This window comes from Lampetra fluviatilis, chromosome 11 (assembly GCF_964198595.1).
Source record: "Lampetra fluviatilis chromosome 11, kcLamFluv1.1, whole genome shotgun sequence".
NCBI lineage: Eukaryota > Metazoa > Chordata > Hyperoartia > Petromyzontiformes > Petromyzontidae > Lampetra > Lampetra fluviatilis.
In genome coordinates this window covers 4510166-4526157 of record NC_136285.1, presented here as the reverse complement: position 1 = coordinate 4526157, position 15992 = coordinate 4510166, and the positions used below count along the sequence as shown (strand labels likewise).

General features: G+C 44.5%; 1 protein-coding gene across 10 annotated transcripts in view; it reads right to left on the bottom strand.

The window, feature by feature from the left end:
• Positions 1-15992, bottom strand: part of LOC144934736 (dynein axonemal heavy chain 3-like) — an 864594-nt gene that overhangs the window by 53954 nt on the left and 794648 nt on the right. For all 10 annotated transcript variants that reach the window (XM_078860821.1, XM_078860816.1, XM_078860817.1 and 7 more), the window contains 4 exons: positions 10296-10429; positions 8903-9074; positions 5634-5837; positions 1893-2023 (listed from right to left, as the gene is read on the bottom strand). In XM_078860821.1, the coding sequence (XP_078716947.1) occupies positions 1893-2023; positions 5634-5837; positions 8903-9074; positions 10296-10429 (641 nt within the window). The remainder of the gene's footprint in view (positions 1-1892; positions 2024-5633; positions 5838-8902; positions 9075-10295; positions 10430-15992) is intronic.

The window sequence follows — 15992 nt, the reverse complement described above, 5'->3', positions numbered from 1 at the left end:
CTCCGATTAGCATGGTTGGCTCCGTACGGTGCGAAAGAAGTTCAACATACATACATCGCTACTTCCCAACACCTGGACTAAATTCGCAACTACAGTACACGCTTCATACCCTTGTATACCACCTTCCCAGAACATCGCATCTTCCATATAAAACTTGTTTTCTTCCCAAAAACACTTATAGTGTGCATCTTATATTCCACATCGTCTCATAACCCGAAGAATATGATGCATAATTAGAAAGTATTTTGAAAATGCAGTTAAATGACAATGGTAAGTTAATGATAGTAATACAATGGCAATTCTAAAAACCAACAATACTTTTTAACAATTTTCACGTCCACACTCTGCCAATAGATAAGCACAAACACGGTAAATGTCCACATCATTGAATATAATCCATTCACATGTAAACCAAATCAAGTTAATTGCCATATTTGTTGAATGGGTAACAACAGAACAATTAAAAACTCATGGCCTGCCATGCATTAGGGAAAGACTTCACTATAATATTAGCCATGTGCTTGTGGGTAGCGTTGCACAATGGAAGCTCACCCAGCACATGAAGGATGGGAGGAGGGGGTGGGTGCTGATTAATTCCACAGAAAGCGATTGATGACACAGGAGCTCGTAGCTTAGAAGTTAACGTTGCTAATGGAAGGAAAATGTGACACAAGTTGTGAAAAATAGCGAACAGAAGCCTTTATCTATGGGAGTGCACGATGCACACCCCACGAGGGTTCTCCTCGGCCTCGATGTGGCTCTAATTCAAGTGCCCCGAGCAGTCACTTCAGGAGGAATAGTTTTCGCTCAAGTCAGCGGGTTTGCATCTGATTTAATTATATTTTGTACTAAGTCATTATGCCCTGTTGTGGCGCATTATGGGTAATAGCTGTAATAATAAAGACCTCTGTTTTGTTGTTGTTCATCTCCATATAACAAATACAATCTTGCGTTAGACGCATGACTGCAAATTACACAAAGTGGAAACCGGTGAAGGGTTTGATTAAACAAATGCTGCTGGAAAATATCGATCAGGAATGCAAATAGGCCGGTGAATATTTGTTTTTATCTGTACATGGAGATGTGAAAATGCAGAAATGTAGGATGAAGGTCTCCCGAAGCTCCCATCACCACAGCTGTCAACCCACACGGTTCACCACGTATTCTTGTCACAGGGAAATTTAGTTTTCAGGTCCATACGGCGTACAGCCGTTTCAATATGGGCAAACAAAATATATTTGTTTGTGTTTCTCCCTTGTGATGGAACTTTGTAGGATGAACGTTGATGTTTATAAGGGGCACGGGGTGACCAATAAGGTCTGAATTGGTCTGTAATAAAGTAGGCACTGATAAAGGGTTGACATGTATGCATCGCCCTCATGATTCTGCGATGTCAAAATCCACCAAGGACCTCCACACGAATTTATTTTATTACTCCATCTCCTCAATTGCATCCACTCAGAGACATTCCAATTATTGGTTTGTATGCATGTTATTGATTATATATTCTATGTGCAATGGGAACATGGACCCAAAACACAGGATGCTTTTATTGAGATAATTTCACTCGTTTACTCACTCAGGATTTTCGCATTGGGGGGGGGGGGTGATGTTGAAATGCATAATCCCAACTGAGTAACTTGCAAGTAATTGTTCAGCTTTGGGGATGTTTGACCAACATCAGTTACATTGTTTTTTTTTGCTATGGGAAGACACCGTACAACCCGGAGGGAAACCCACGCAGAGACAGAGGGAGAACGCGCACACACAATCGATACAAACTGCACACAGAAAGGTTCCCGAGTCGCGAATCGAACCCACCCAAGGCTCTTCTTGCTGTGAGGTGCACGCGCCGCCCTGTTCACTGGCTGTGTGGCACCGGTGGACCTTACCGATTGTGGGCCCCTTCCAGGTAGAGTTGATTTTTGGCCTCTTCCAGCTCCGGCTTTTCCCTTGCTGCCACAATGCTGAGCAGCTGGTCCTCAAGCCCCCGGGGTGTGATCATGAAGTTCAGCAGGGTCACCTGCAGCACAGTTACAGGCTTTACAACACCGGGGGCATCTTGGGAGTGGCACAGGTCCACGGGTATACTCCACAGAGAATTATTAAGCCCTTCGAAGAATGAAAGCGATTGCGAATGCGTGCCCCAGTTACCGGGGTAATGTTGTGGTCACATAGACTGAAATAAAGAGATAATAGGTGGGTTTTTATACGAAGAAAATAAAAAAGTTCAACAACATTCTGTAAATAAATGGAAGGCTACTCTCCAAAGTTGCATTTGTTTGTAGAAAAATCTTATTAATTTATTTTTGCAGCTGCTTACAAATGGTTTGGCAATTTATTTTATTAAAATGCTCTGTTAAACAATTACGTACCATTTTATTTTGTTGGAATAATTTCAGTTTACTAATAATCTCTACAAACAAATCAAAAGGCAATTATAGTGTTAAATCGATAACTTCCAAGCACGACTTTAAAATGCGAAGATTCAGGGCACTCGTTAACATCAGCCCAGATCTATCCACTGCTGGATGGAGACCCTCCCCATGCTGGCATTATACTTTACCATCTTAATCCACCTCAGGAGATTGATCCTCCACATGAGCTAATTGCATAACTCTATCTCCACCCGTGGTCATCCTTTTTGGGACGTTCTTCATCTTGGCAGCAATTCCGTCACCAGTTTTGTCCATCTGTTGTCTTCCCAACATAGCGACATCCCGCTCATGGCCACCTTGCTTGCCTTAACATTCAATATGAGGCCTCTTAATTTGCATTCATTCTCTCATCCGCGCGTTCCACTTTCAGAGTAAGTCCTAGCGTGCACAGGACCGGTTCGGATATCACTCTCCACTGATGTTGGCTTTGGTGCTATATTGTACTCAGTCGGGTTAAAAATTCAAAGTGCTGTGCCCTGCGCCACTACTCCCTCCTACACGAGCATATCCCATGAACACATAAACACACAATATGAATGTGCTGTTCACACACTGCATATGATATGTATGTATGTTGAACTTCTTTCGCACCGTACGTAGCCAACCGTGCCAATCGGAGGTGCGGGAAACACACACGCAATGTAAATACTGCACAGGTGAACTGTAAGAGTCTCCAATGTACGGAATGTAAATGTGTCATCCGTATACCACACAGACGCGCCAAATGCAGTTGGCACACTATGGCTTATATTTCAAACACACTCGTGCCACGCTGCTGCTTACACTATATCACACAACGCGGGTGTTATGTACGAAAATCCACATCTCCGATTAGCACGGTTGGCTACGTATGGTGCAAAAGAAGTTCAAAACACGTACACAAAAGCCGATGTGCATACAATTCATAAAATTATCATTCCAAGAATTTTCCACAGCTCAAAATAATTCCCCACAGCAATACAACGCCAGGAACATAAATAGCATGCACCTCGTAATAAAAAACACAGTTCCAGCCACCAATATATTATTTCCCCTGCCGCCCACGTTACGATAAACGGATCGGCAGACAACATTCCTTGTTTTCGTTGTCGGCAAGTAATGATTAATTTATTAAAAACTATTACGACAACATTGCCACGCAGGAGCTGCCTACTGCTGTGAAATGATGCTTGAGAATCTCGCGGGGCATTTTGTGGCGGGGGGCCCAATGCAGGCACGTCCACACATTTCGGGTGACACATTTGCTGGGAGCCACGTTCAGTGATCGTAGCCACTGGAGACGAAACACACCATCAGTGCTGTCTATTAACCGTACATTGGGGTTCAAGGGACAAGCCTCTTGCACACTGCCTCCCAGAGGCAGCCTCCTAATTGCTTGGCAAATTAAACCTTCCCATTTACTTTTCGTCTGCCTCGACTTTTCTTCAAACTCATTTATCAAATGTACGGGCGAGAAATAGGTGCACGGTGCGGCTGGCACGGAATGGCAATTTGGCTGATTAGAGGCGAGGAGTGGTTTGATTGCTTGACGATGGGGCTACGGGTAGACATTCATTTCCAATTACAGTACCGGGCAGTGTATCAAATTAGCCAACTTCAGGGTCCATTTAGGACAGTTGCATTTTAATGGCTTATGTGTGTATTCAAATTTTATTGCCTTTTTGGGCATTAGGGTGTTAACAAGCCATACATTCAGCATGTGCCTAACAACGATGCACTCCATTACTGTATTATTATAAAGGGATGATTAGGTGGCTTGGTAGCTGCCACTCCTTCGCTTTGGATGAAGGCATTTCTGGATTGAGTTGAAACCGGAGTCCCTTGATGGGCGCGATGCTCTTTATATGCAATTAGTTCTTGTTTTTCCATGTACTCACAAGGGGTCGCTCCTGCAAATGAGACTGTCCTTGTCTCTTGAGTTCTCGCCGGGTTCAACAAATAAACTGAACTCGACTTGGTAGTTTGCAAGCTCAATGTACAGCAGATGGTTGATATTGTAAATAAATTGTTTCCCTTATGTACTCTTTAGTGATACGTTGTATAAAAAATGTTTCTCGTCAAGGAGCATAAACCATCATGCAAACTCCGGTCATCATCGCAGCGTTTTTTTGATAATCATCGAACAAAGACCGTCACCGCATCGCGCGCTTTCAGGTGCACTTCTACGGCCCTCTGGAACACTCTTCCTTCCAATATTAGGAAGCCACTGGAGCTATGTACTTTTAAATCATCTAGATCGAAAACGAATTTCTTTAGAACTGCCTTTTGTGTTTAGTTTATTTTCCGTCCCCCGCACCTCCAATGGGCTATATACAGTGCGAAAGAAGTTCAACATACATACAGATACATAAGTCGGAGAAACGTTGCTACAAACGTTAAACACGTTGTAACTACTTGGGATGCCAAGTTCCTAGTCGTGCCAGTGGCTTATCTCAGTGTAGAAGCTTTCATGTACCCAATCAAATTACAACTTAACCAATTCCCAAGTCCTCTGCTGTGGAGAGTTGCTCCATGGCCAATCTGGCTGGAACCACTGTGGAGCGACACGAAAGGCCACACCATGCATTACCGCATAGGTTGTCATGGTTGTGCTGTGCAGGAATGAGCCATATATCCAAATCAAGTCTCTCTTTCGTAAAAAAGTAATTTTTAACTCAATGAGTCTTCGAGGGAGAAACAAGGCACAGAAATATTCTTGAGCTCTCCGATGTGTTTTTGGGTTGTACTGAGTGTTTCTTAGCATGATGTCCGACGTTTTGCTCCATGTGTTGTGGGTGCTTCGTCAGCAAAGCTACCCTGGACAACGTTGCAAATGCGGCGTTCCATCCGATGGATATTCCAGGTGAAATACATTTCTGAATAAATAAACACTCAATGAATACTGCGGTTGCAAGAAATGTTGTTTGTGTGCTGGAAGCTACTTCGGGAATATCCCAGGATGTGCAGCGAAACGTCGGACATCACAGAGAATTACGTGCGGTCATCATCACGATCCATGGGCAGCTGGCCCTGTACGTGTCCACTGCACATTTCGTCATTTGTTTCCACTTTCCTCTGTCTTGTGCCAAATATGCTCAAGCAGCACCACAACTTTCTGGCCCCAATCTCTAATGTCGTCGTCAAGTCATTCTCCGTTAGGTCTTCCGACACGCGGTAGAATCCCAGAAAGGAGGAGGACGCGAAGAGGAATCCCACCTTGACGGAAACCTGCGGCAAGAAGTGTGGGTTGCGCAGGCGCGTGGTCATGTAGAGGCGGAAGTCGCCGCTGTACTGCACCACGGCGTCGCCCAGCCGCACGCACTCCACGCCGCCCTGCCGGAAGGTCTGCCGCAGCAGGATGGGGTCCAGCAGCGGGTCCAGCTCCTCGGGGACGTTCTCCAGGAGCACGGGGTAACCGAACTGGGGGGAGAAATGAGCCGCAGCGCGATCAGTTTCACGGAATCCGTGGCCACGGGATGACCGTTGTTATGCTGACCTCCAATTATAAATTCATAATAAATAGAACATTTTCAAATGCGCACGAATGTTTGAGGAATGGACACATGATTGTGTGATCGCGGAGCATAAGCTCGCGGTTCCTCGTAACCAGCAGGGAACCTGATAGAGTTGTCACCACTGGCTCAGAACCATCGATGGACATGAGCATCACCCCATTGCTGGAGCGGAGGGACACTTGAGATAGGTATGTTTAATTCCCCTTCACTGAATATTTGAATCGGCCGATATTTACATATGCATTCAATATGATCAGTTTACGATCAGTTTATCGTCAATATGCAAGTGTCCAGGAGGGGGTGATGGTGAGCTGCACGACACCAGTTACTTCAAACGCACAAGAGAACACGTTTCTGCCTAAGGTACCCTTGGCACAGTCAAAGTATTATTTCAGTAAACAAAACTGCAGTATGCTGCTGGGGTTTAATTGAATAGTCGCAGCTGTTATTACAACTTCAATTAATTAGTAAGACCAAACTTCCATTTGAGTAATTGATTGGTAGCGTAGACAATTAAATGATTTGGTGTAGAAAGTCTGAGAATGGAGACACTTTGACTTTGACTTGACTTTTTAAGAAAGTCAGTAATGTGATGTGCACCTTCATTATACGGCAGTTCAGAAATTGTATTGAAGTTAATTATCAGTTACAATGGACAAGTCTTAATTTAACGGTGCCATTCATTATCTCTAATTGGCAATATATTGTACAGAACGACTCACGGAGCCATGCTTTAGAATCAGGGCTTTTACTAATGGGCAAAATTAACACTCAGAAATAATTAAAATCAGAGGCATGTATTATAAAAGTGATTGTGACTACTGGCTGAAATAAACTTATTAAAAAAATTGTTTAAATAAATTATAAATTAAAACGCTTATTTAATACATAATGAATTTTGACATGATGACAATATTCTAATGCCTTTTTAATAACCGTAGAATTTAAATTAGTTTTATGCAAACTGCAGCTTGACAAGCACTGCTCGACATTCAAGATATTGAAGGTTTTTTTTTTGTTTGACTAAAACAGTTGGCAAACCAAACGCAATGTGTCACATATAAGTTCTGCACCACTGTCTAATTATTATAATCATATTGATAAATAAAAATAGACTTTCACATAACCGATACTACAGGGGTCAAGTATCCAGTGTGGGTGAGCAAATCAGAGGTGGTGGCTTACAGTGTTACCGTGGACCAACCCAATGTCAAAGTTAAGAGCCAGAGGTCATCAAGGTTTAAATTCATAGATGGCCTCACATGCTGCCCAGTTTGACCTCTGAGATTTGATCAAACGGTATTTCACCACGGTGCACAAACCACCACAACACAAAAAAGGGATAATTTATTTGTGGCTATTTATGGAATCTGGTCGGTGAAAGAGTCGCACAATAGCAAGTTCTTGGGTGATTAATGTCCCACTTTGTTACAGGTTGCACACTTTGGTCAACGCCCAGAGAAATAACTGTCCAGTTGTGGAAATTTGACCAAATGACTCATATCCTGTCACCTATATAACCGTGAATTGGCAGGCTGTAATTGTTTTCCTCATTGACTAATAAACAAAACCAACACCTCATGGCCGTACGGGAAAACTCAAGGCAACCAAAAAGAGTATGGTAATCATGTCCTTTTTGCAAATCAGATTGCTGAAGTCATCCTCTAGCTATCGCCCTATCAGGCCACTGAGCTTGCCCAGCAATGGGTAGAACAGAAAGCCACTGCTGCTGCAGAGAAGATACCACCTACTTTTGCCGATATTTGAGCTACACCAGCTCGTTTTTTATGGAAGTAATGACGCATTGATTGTCAATTAATATTGATTGTTTTGAAGCTCACAATGCATGCACACATTTGCAAATGCGAGAATCAATGTTTTTCAATTTGTACATGGCAAATGTAATGTTTCATATGACCTCTACAGCCACGAGAGGCTGCTATCTTCATCACAATGCAAAAAACTAAGGTAATTGATTCACAACCCTTAATTGAGACCTTAAATAGCAACGATTCACTCAACTGTGTGGGGAAAATCGCTACAGACCTCATCCTTGCTACTTTTAACTTTGATACACATACGTTTTCCTCTTCTTCTTGGTTCTTTCGGTAAAGTCACGTAGAAGGGAAATAATAAAATAAAAAAAATAAAACAATAAAATACAATTCTCACGACGTTTCGGCCACAACGCAAGCAGCCGCAAATAATGCAATATTCAACTTGTTAAACGACGTTATTTAGTTATGCTTCACGACTGCACCCCAATGGGCTACTTTTCGATTGTAAATGCGGGAATATTTACACAGTAAAGAACTCTTACTCGACAATTCAACAAATGTAAGAACTGTCCCAAAATGAAACAAATGGGGCAATGGGATGTTGTGGCATTGCTACACTAACGGTCCCGCGTGATGGTTAAGACCAGTGACTGTACCACTGCTACTTTGCCATTCAGCAGTGCCCTGATTATATTTAAAAGTCTATCAATAACAATTCAAGGCAATGCCCTCGGTCCCAATACATGTTACATTTTAAGGGAGAATGTGCAGCCCTGGCGAAAGGGACACTAGAGAGGCCCCTGCAGAGGATATTTGGCCAACTCCTTCATGCTGGCCGGAGATTTTAAAAGAGTTGAGAGTATTCACACTTGACCTCACCACGCTGCTGGGTGAAATGAGGCGGTGTGGGTGGGGATTTGAGAAACTTGCGCCGTTGTTTCAAAAGCTGCACCGGGAAATGTAATCCACCACCTCTGGACTTTAACTGCAATGTGCTAAGCATTAGGGACCACGGTCATTCGCGATACCCATCGTGGTTACGGCAACATCCCGGCACCACCAACGTTACCAATCGTGGTTACAGGAACAGCCCGGCACCAACCACGTTACCAACCGTGGTCACGGCAACATCCCGGCACCACCAACGTTACAAATCGTGATTATGGCCACAAATCGCATCGCCACCACGAACCTGCACGCAGTTGCTGAGCGTGCGGGCATAGTCGGAGTCGGCGAGCTTGCACACGTGCAGCTTGCTGGCCCTCTCCATGTTCTTGATCCACTTGTTGGCTTGGACCTGTGGGTCGATCATCAGTGGCCAGCGCTGCGCCGACGTAACGATGATCGCGTTCTCCACTGAAAATCTAGAGAAAAGAATTGTTAAGGCACTTGATCAGACATGGCTTCCTCGCATGCCCGTGAAATGACTTACAAAAAACTAAGAATACAAATGTGGCACGTTGCTCCGTTCATACGGCATACGAAAGAAGATGAAGACTGCACGTATTTTGTTCGTTCGGACAACCACGAAAGCACCAACGGCAATGTTATTGTTTTTTGTTTTAAATCCCTATTCAGAAACTAAACCTGGACCATACGTAGAAGGATCTAAAACGTCAACGAATGTTGATAAAAAAAAAAGTAAGTGGATATTTGGTTGCTTTTCTACCTTGGATAGACAGAAACAATCGTTTAAATTAACTTTAATTAACCCCAGAATATACATCCTAATATCAGTATTTCAAAATGTAAATGTAACAGCTGAAGTAATTTTGTGGGCATATGTATAAAACCCTTTAGTCAATTTTAAAGCCTCACCTCTTATCCATTTTCCATTCTCTTCCTCTTCCCTCCCCTCGCCCCTCCACTTCTTCCCGTCCCTTCCTGACCTTTTCGTGACCCCTCAGTCTTGGTCACCCATTCCTCAGGCCTTGCACGCCCCTGCCATCTAAATCATTATTTTACGACACCGGGTTTTTTACTATGTTAAGTGCCTTGAGCAAAGGCCCTCTATAAATATAAAATCATATAAGATAATCCGCTGCTGGATGAGGGCCTTCCCACATCTCGTGTGGATCATGGGGGTTAATGACCACACTTTACCATGCTGTGTATTCTACTGAATTCTAAATGTTATTTTAAGTCTAATGGTACATGCAATAGCATACTCATTGGTTCTTTCACGTATGTAGAAATAAAATAAAAATAAAAGAAATCACGACGTTTCGAACGCAACACAAGCGCTCGTCCTCAGGTGAAAATGGCATAAACCACACAGCGAGGGAACACACAGAGGGACATCGCACACAGAGCACACCGAGAACGGCAAACTGCACGGAGGCAAATACAGCAAGAATAAATATTGGGATATTTTATAAATGTTCATTTTGAAACGCGCTTGCATTTTAACTGTGTGCAATCCTGAAGGCAGCCATTCCCCTCCAAAACATCCACTTACAGCACTTCGGCAGAGCAAATTTATATCCTGACGCAGCATTGGGCAAACGCGACGTGTGAAGAAGGTTAAGGGTCAACGTATTTTTTTTTTTTCCGCCGGAGGAAGTTAATTGGTGCCACGAACTCACATGTCCCTGGGCAGGCCGTGCAGCTCCCACTCCATGATGCGCACGGGGTCACCCAGTGTGCCCGCCAGTGAGAAACCGTGGGAGACAGGGATGCTCTTCTCTCTGCACATGGCGTACCACTCACGCAGGATTTCCTGTTGGGATGATACAGGTGTTTTTTGCCGACGGCGTTGTCATCGCAACATCCGCTGGACGACATTTGTGAAACTACTGGCATCTTTGAAACTACTGGGTATCTGTGAAACTACGGGACATCTGTGAAACTACGGAACATCTGTGAAACTACTGGCATCTGTGAAACTACTGACTGTCTGTGAAACTACTGAGTGTCTGTGAAACTACTGAGTGTCTGTGAAACTACTGGCATCTGTGAAACTACTGGCATTTGTGAAACTACTGGCATTTGTGAAACTACTGGCATCTTTGAAACTACTGGGTATCTGTGAAACTACTGGGCATCCGTGAAAATACTGGGACATCTGTGAAACTACTGGGCATCTGTGAAAATACTGGCATCTGTGAAACTATGGGACATCTGTGAAACTAGAGGGCATCTGTGAAACTAGAGGGCATCAGTGAAACTACTCGGCATCTGTGAAACTACTGAATACCTCACCACGGTGATGAGATGTTCACCACCTTGCCTGCTTTGCAGGAGTTCGTGGGTTCGATCCCGACCCTGACAATCCCTGTATAATTGGAGTTTGCGTGTTTTCCCCGTGGTCCAACTGGGGGCGTGGATTTTTCCACATTTATAAACATGCGTTTAGAGTGTTTGACTGCTATAAATTTCCACGTGATATGCCACTTCGTTGAGCTATCATTTGTGGCTAGGTCGCTGGCAAAAAAGAAGTTTAGTTTATTAAACTACTGGACATTTGTGAAAAATATTTTTTTAGCTCATCCCATTCCTCCAGTGTAAATATTTTGATTCTGATAAATGTTTTTTATTCTGATTCCAATGGCAGTGAACGGCAGGGAATGTTATAACAGCTTACGATGCAGGCTGCAAAGTTAGGGCTCGGGGTAAACGTGGGCAGAACAAAGATCACGCACGACAGGGTCACTGAATACACGGAGGTGTCTGTTGGAGGGAGACAACTGGAAAACACAGCAGAGTGTGTGTGTACCTGGGATGGCTACTGAAGGTGGACCGAGTTCAAGAATATTAAACAAAGAGAAGGAGTGGTTTTGGAAAACTTAATTAAATCATGAAAAGCAACATACCAATGTTCCTACAAATACAGTTTTTAATGAGTGTCCTCCTATGGCATTAGGTTCAGAAGTATAGTCATGAACAAAAACGAAATGGAACAAAGGCACGTATGTTCGAGGGAACGTACGCAGTTTAAAAACACAATTCACACTCGGGCTTGGGCGGGACGCATCACTCGAAGGGAAGACGGCCGACGGTCAAGAAGAGCGGCAGAGTGGCGGCAAAGGAAGGGACGCGTCCGAGAGGACGTCCACCGTGGACATGGCGCGCTGTACACGACTCGTGTGCAGGTGCCGAGCGCACCGTTACATCACGCAAACTGTGAGGGATGGAAACGGCTTGGGGAAAGCATTGATCCAAAAGTGGATTATGGTTGACGATGGCGATGATGATACACCAGATGGACATGAGGTTAAACCAGATCTGCTGATGGGGTCACCTGAAAAGCACTGCTCAGGAAAGCCCGAGGAAGCCATCTCTACTTCCCATCGGTAATGACGGCTCAAGAACCCTAAGCGTGGAGTGTGGTGTTGCGAGGTGAAGGGGGGAGTGGGATTGGATGGGATGCAGAAATCTTGAGCCATACATACATAACACACACACAAAGACAAATATCCCCAATATAACCTTTCACAGAATGTTGGGGCAAGTCCGGCATGGCACAAGAAGGGGTGGGTGGCCAACACCATGCTCGGCCACCTTTGTCTCACCAATGCTGATGTTTACACACCACATTAGGTGCTAATTAAGGTTGAGCAAACTTAGGGGAGGCCCAGAATCAGTTGAGATATACTTAACCGATGTAGGACGTGAGCAGGAATTGGACTTGGGTTGCTGGGTTTGTTGTGCACTGCACTTACCACGACACTCCCGTTCACCATACATAAATAAACAGACAAATAAAAACAGACTTTTATGGCAAGTGTTGTTAGCGAGCACCTATGAAGGTCAAGACGACACACAAGGGGGTGGGTGGCCAGCACCATGCCGGGCCGCCTTTGTCTCCCGAGTGGCGATATTTACGCATCGCACAAGATACTCAAATGAAGCTGAGTCAACCTAGATGAGGGCCCATGACGGGTTCAAATAATCGTTACTGGTGTTGGCCGTGAGCGGGAATGAAACTCAGGTCGCTGGGCGGGTTCATAGCGCAGCTCACTAACCGCTACACGACCACTCCTCAATAAATAGACATACACACATACAGACACACAGACACACATACACACACACATCTCTGACTCTTCCACCTCTATTTTACATTCGACACCCACATGCATGGACATGGGACACTCAATTATGCCCTCCGTCACCACTCATTGTCACCAGGCTTGCCCTAGAAGTGAAGGGCATGCTCACTAAGATGACGAGATTGAGAGGCGACGGCCGAGTAGTCAACAGTCATGTTCCTGACCCCCTACATCACACTCGGCGAGTCTCCAAACCACTACACACAAACGGCCTGCCGCAGAGAGACGGTGTCCCCGCTCTCCGTTGTTCTACTCCGTGAACCCGCGAACCCACAGTTGATGCGGTTGAATAATGGCACCCCCTCTGGATTTGCAATCCAGAGGGGGTGCCGGTTCGATCTCCCGGCACGACGAGAGTTCAATCGATGGCACATGTTTCTTAAAGCCCTCGACCTCTATCCACCCAGCAGCGTAAACGTGTACGCTCGTTGCAGGGTAAAGTGTGGTTACTTCCAACTCTTCCAAGACGTCTGAACAGCGTGGAAGAGTAGACCAAAGACCCCCTAAGAATTCCCTCGAGCGGAGGCTCTTCCACCAGCAGTGGCGTGGTGACCAAGACATTGCAGGGCGTCCCCTTTGCCTGCACCTTACAAGGACTTCAACTTTCCTGACCCGAGACGCCCACAATTCTCCTCCATCTTTACGACCCGCTCCATCATCTCCGCCACCCCAACCCCCATCCTCGCCCCCGCATCTTCCTTTCAGAGCAGCAGCAGCGGCAGCGGCAGGACCGAGCTCCCCCGCACCTCACCCCTCACCCTGCACTCGCCTGATTCTGCCCAATACGACCTCTGCTTCAAGGACTCCCTCGTAGGGGGCTTTAACCGCTTCCCCCCTTGACCTTCCCCTTCCCCAAAGAATCGATAATTCTATGCAGGTGATACACCTCCACCCTACGTCGACGACTGCATCTCACCCGATTCGCACACCCAAACTCTTTCAATGCCTTCTTCTGCCATGCTGCACCCTCCCCCTCGGTCAAAAATGCACCAGGGCTCACCCGTATGACTGCTAACTATCGAAAAAAGGCGGTCACCGCATCACGCGCTTTCAGATGCGCTTCTGCGGCCGTCTGGAATGCTCTCCCTTCCGATATTAGGAAGCCACTGGAGCTACGCACGTTTAAATCTAGATGGAGAAACTAATTTCTTTAGAACTGCTTTTTGTGTTGTGTTTGTCGTCCTTTCACCGCACCTCCGATTATTGCGGTTGGCTACGTAGAGTGCGAAAGAAGTTAAACATTCATACATACACCCTCAATGTCTACCCCTGTACACCATTCCACCAAACACCACTCGTGCCCTGACTGCCGGCACCATAGCCCTCAGTGGACTGTCGCAGTGCCCCCTGATTCCTCTCTCATTTTAGTTGATTGTTGCTACACCTCAGATCCCTCCGTCAGCTTCCAATCTAACCCCAGTAGAGCTGCCGTAGCCGAGTGTTAAACTGATTGATGACTCAACCAACTATTGGTTTGATTCATGGATTAATAAACATAAGGACATTTTCTTCAAATTGTAATGAACAATCAACACATACAAGACTAAAACATGCATTTGTAGGCACAGTTATTTATTGTAAATGTGTGCAGGTAGTAATCAGAATGAATAATCTTCATTTAGACTGGATGAATCCAATGAGCTTTGAAACTCTTTTTTACAGATGTCCAATTGGTACTGTTAAGATAAATCTTCACAACTCACGTATACTTATGTAATTACTTTTTATTATTATTATTAATTATCTTCATCTATACTGTAATACTGCTGGTGACTATGTGTTGGTTCTTACTGGGTCAACTGTCCCGTTTGTCCAAGCTGTTCTTCCTCACTGCAATGTAAGCCTGTAACCCATGACTTACTTTGCATGTGATCAGACCACAAACTTGTTACATTCTGCCCCCGTTAAAGAACACCTTTGCACTTCTACGTGAAACTGGATTCGTGTTAGAAGATTTCATCCCCACCATTCCTATCGGCACCTCCAAATTTACTCCCTGACCAGCAAACACAAGTTTGCACCCATCCATTGCACCTCACCAAGTTACATAATCATAGCCCTCCACCCGTCCCCCATAATGCAATGCATGCCCCACATGCCCCCAAACAAATTCACAATCACACCTTTTTTTCACACACACACACCACTATTCGCCTCACCACACCACCTTGTTTAGTTTTTGGGTTTGTCGATTACATTATGTAAAAAATGTTATTCATTACCCCCCTCTATTTAAGACTGAAACAAGAGGATTTCCCCACAACTGTGGCTGTCGCCTGATGATGCTGGTTGTAATTACCGGCGAAATATCACGGTACTCGAATTCTAAATGTTGTGAGTTTACTCTCCATCATACAACCGGTGTGCTGAGCTAGTAATGCATTTGAATGTTTTGTTTAAGTGACAAACCTTACTACTTGGCTATTTCGGGTAATGGCAGGGTTTACGACACATTAAATATACGCGATCTAACCCAAAAACACTCTTATGGATTGTAATATTTTATTAGAAATTACCAGTAATAGTTGCTAATACCCATGTGTAATTTCATGCCACACAAGTGAAGGAAAACAAGGATTTGCAGTTGCATGATGGGGAAGGATAAGCTCACAACTGTGTACTTACATATGTGCCAATTTGCAAACAAGTGGTGAATTCCCAAAGCCACCCAATTACATCACAACACACCACCATGTAACACTATTGTAATGGGGATGTTAATGAATTGTCTGCGAGCATTAGCACCCAATACTTAAAGCTGAAAATAACACACAAACAAGTAAAATTAGGAAACCATGATAACAGTGAATTCTAATTTTTACGGTTACCCATATTCACCATAGTAATAATCTATTATTTTGTGCTTTTGCTCAGGTGTATGAAAATTTTATGAGAATGAAATCAGTGCTTTGCACCATATTTTGGCACATTTTACGTGTAACTGCACCTCGATTTGGTACATTCGTCCACACAATCCTTGGTTCTCGTGATGATTATTGATACTGCCACCCCCATATATGTACCCCCCTTCCATGAAGGAAAGTGCCCTTAATAAAGTCCTGCTCCATCATTGATCCAAACCCCACTAAACGTGTCCCTTCTTGCTAACCTCCTAGGGTCCTCCACATCATTGCCACTGTTAAAAGCCTCCATCTGCTCTGGAGCTGTCCATCTAAACCTCAAAATAGTTGCTGTCAACTTATCCTGAAAAATACATCACTGGTCCTAAAG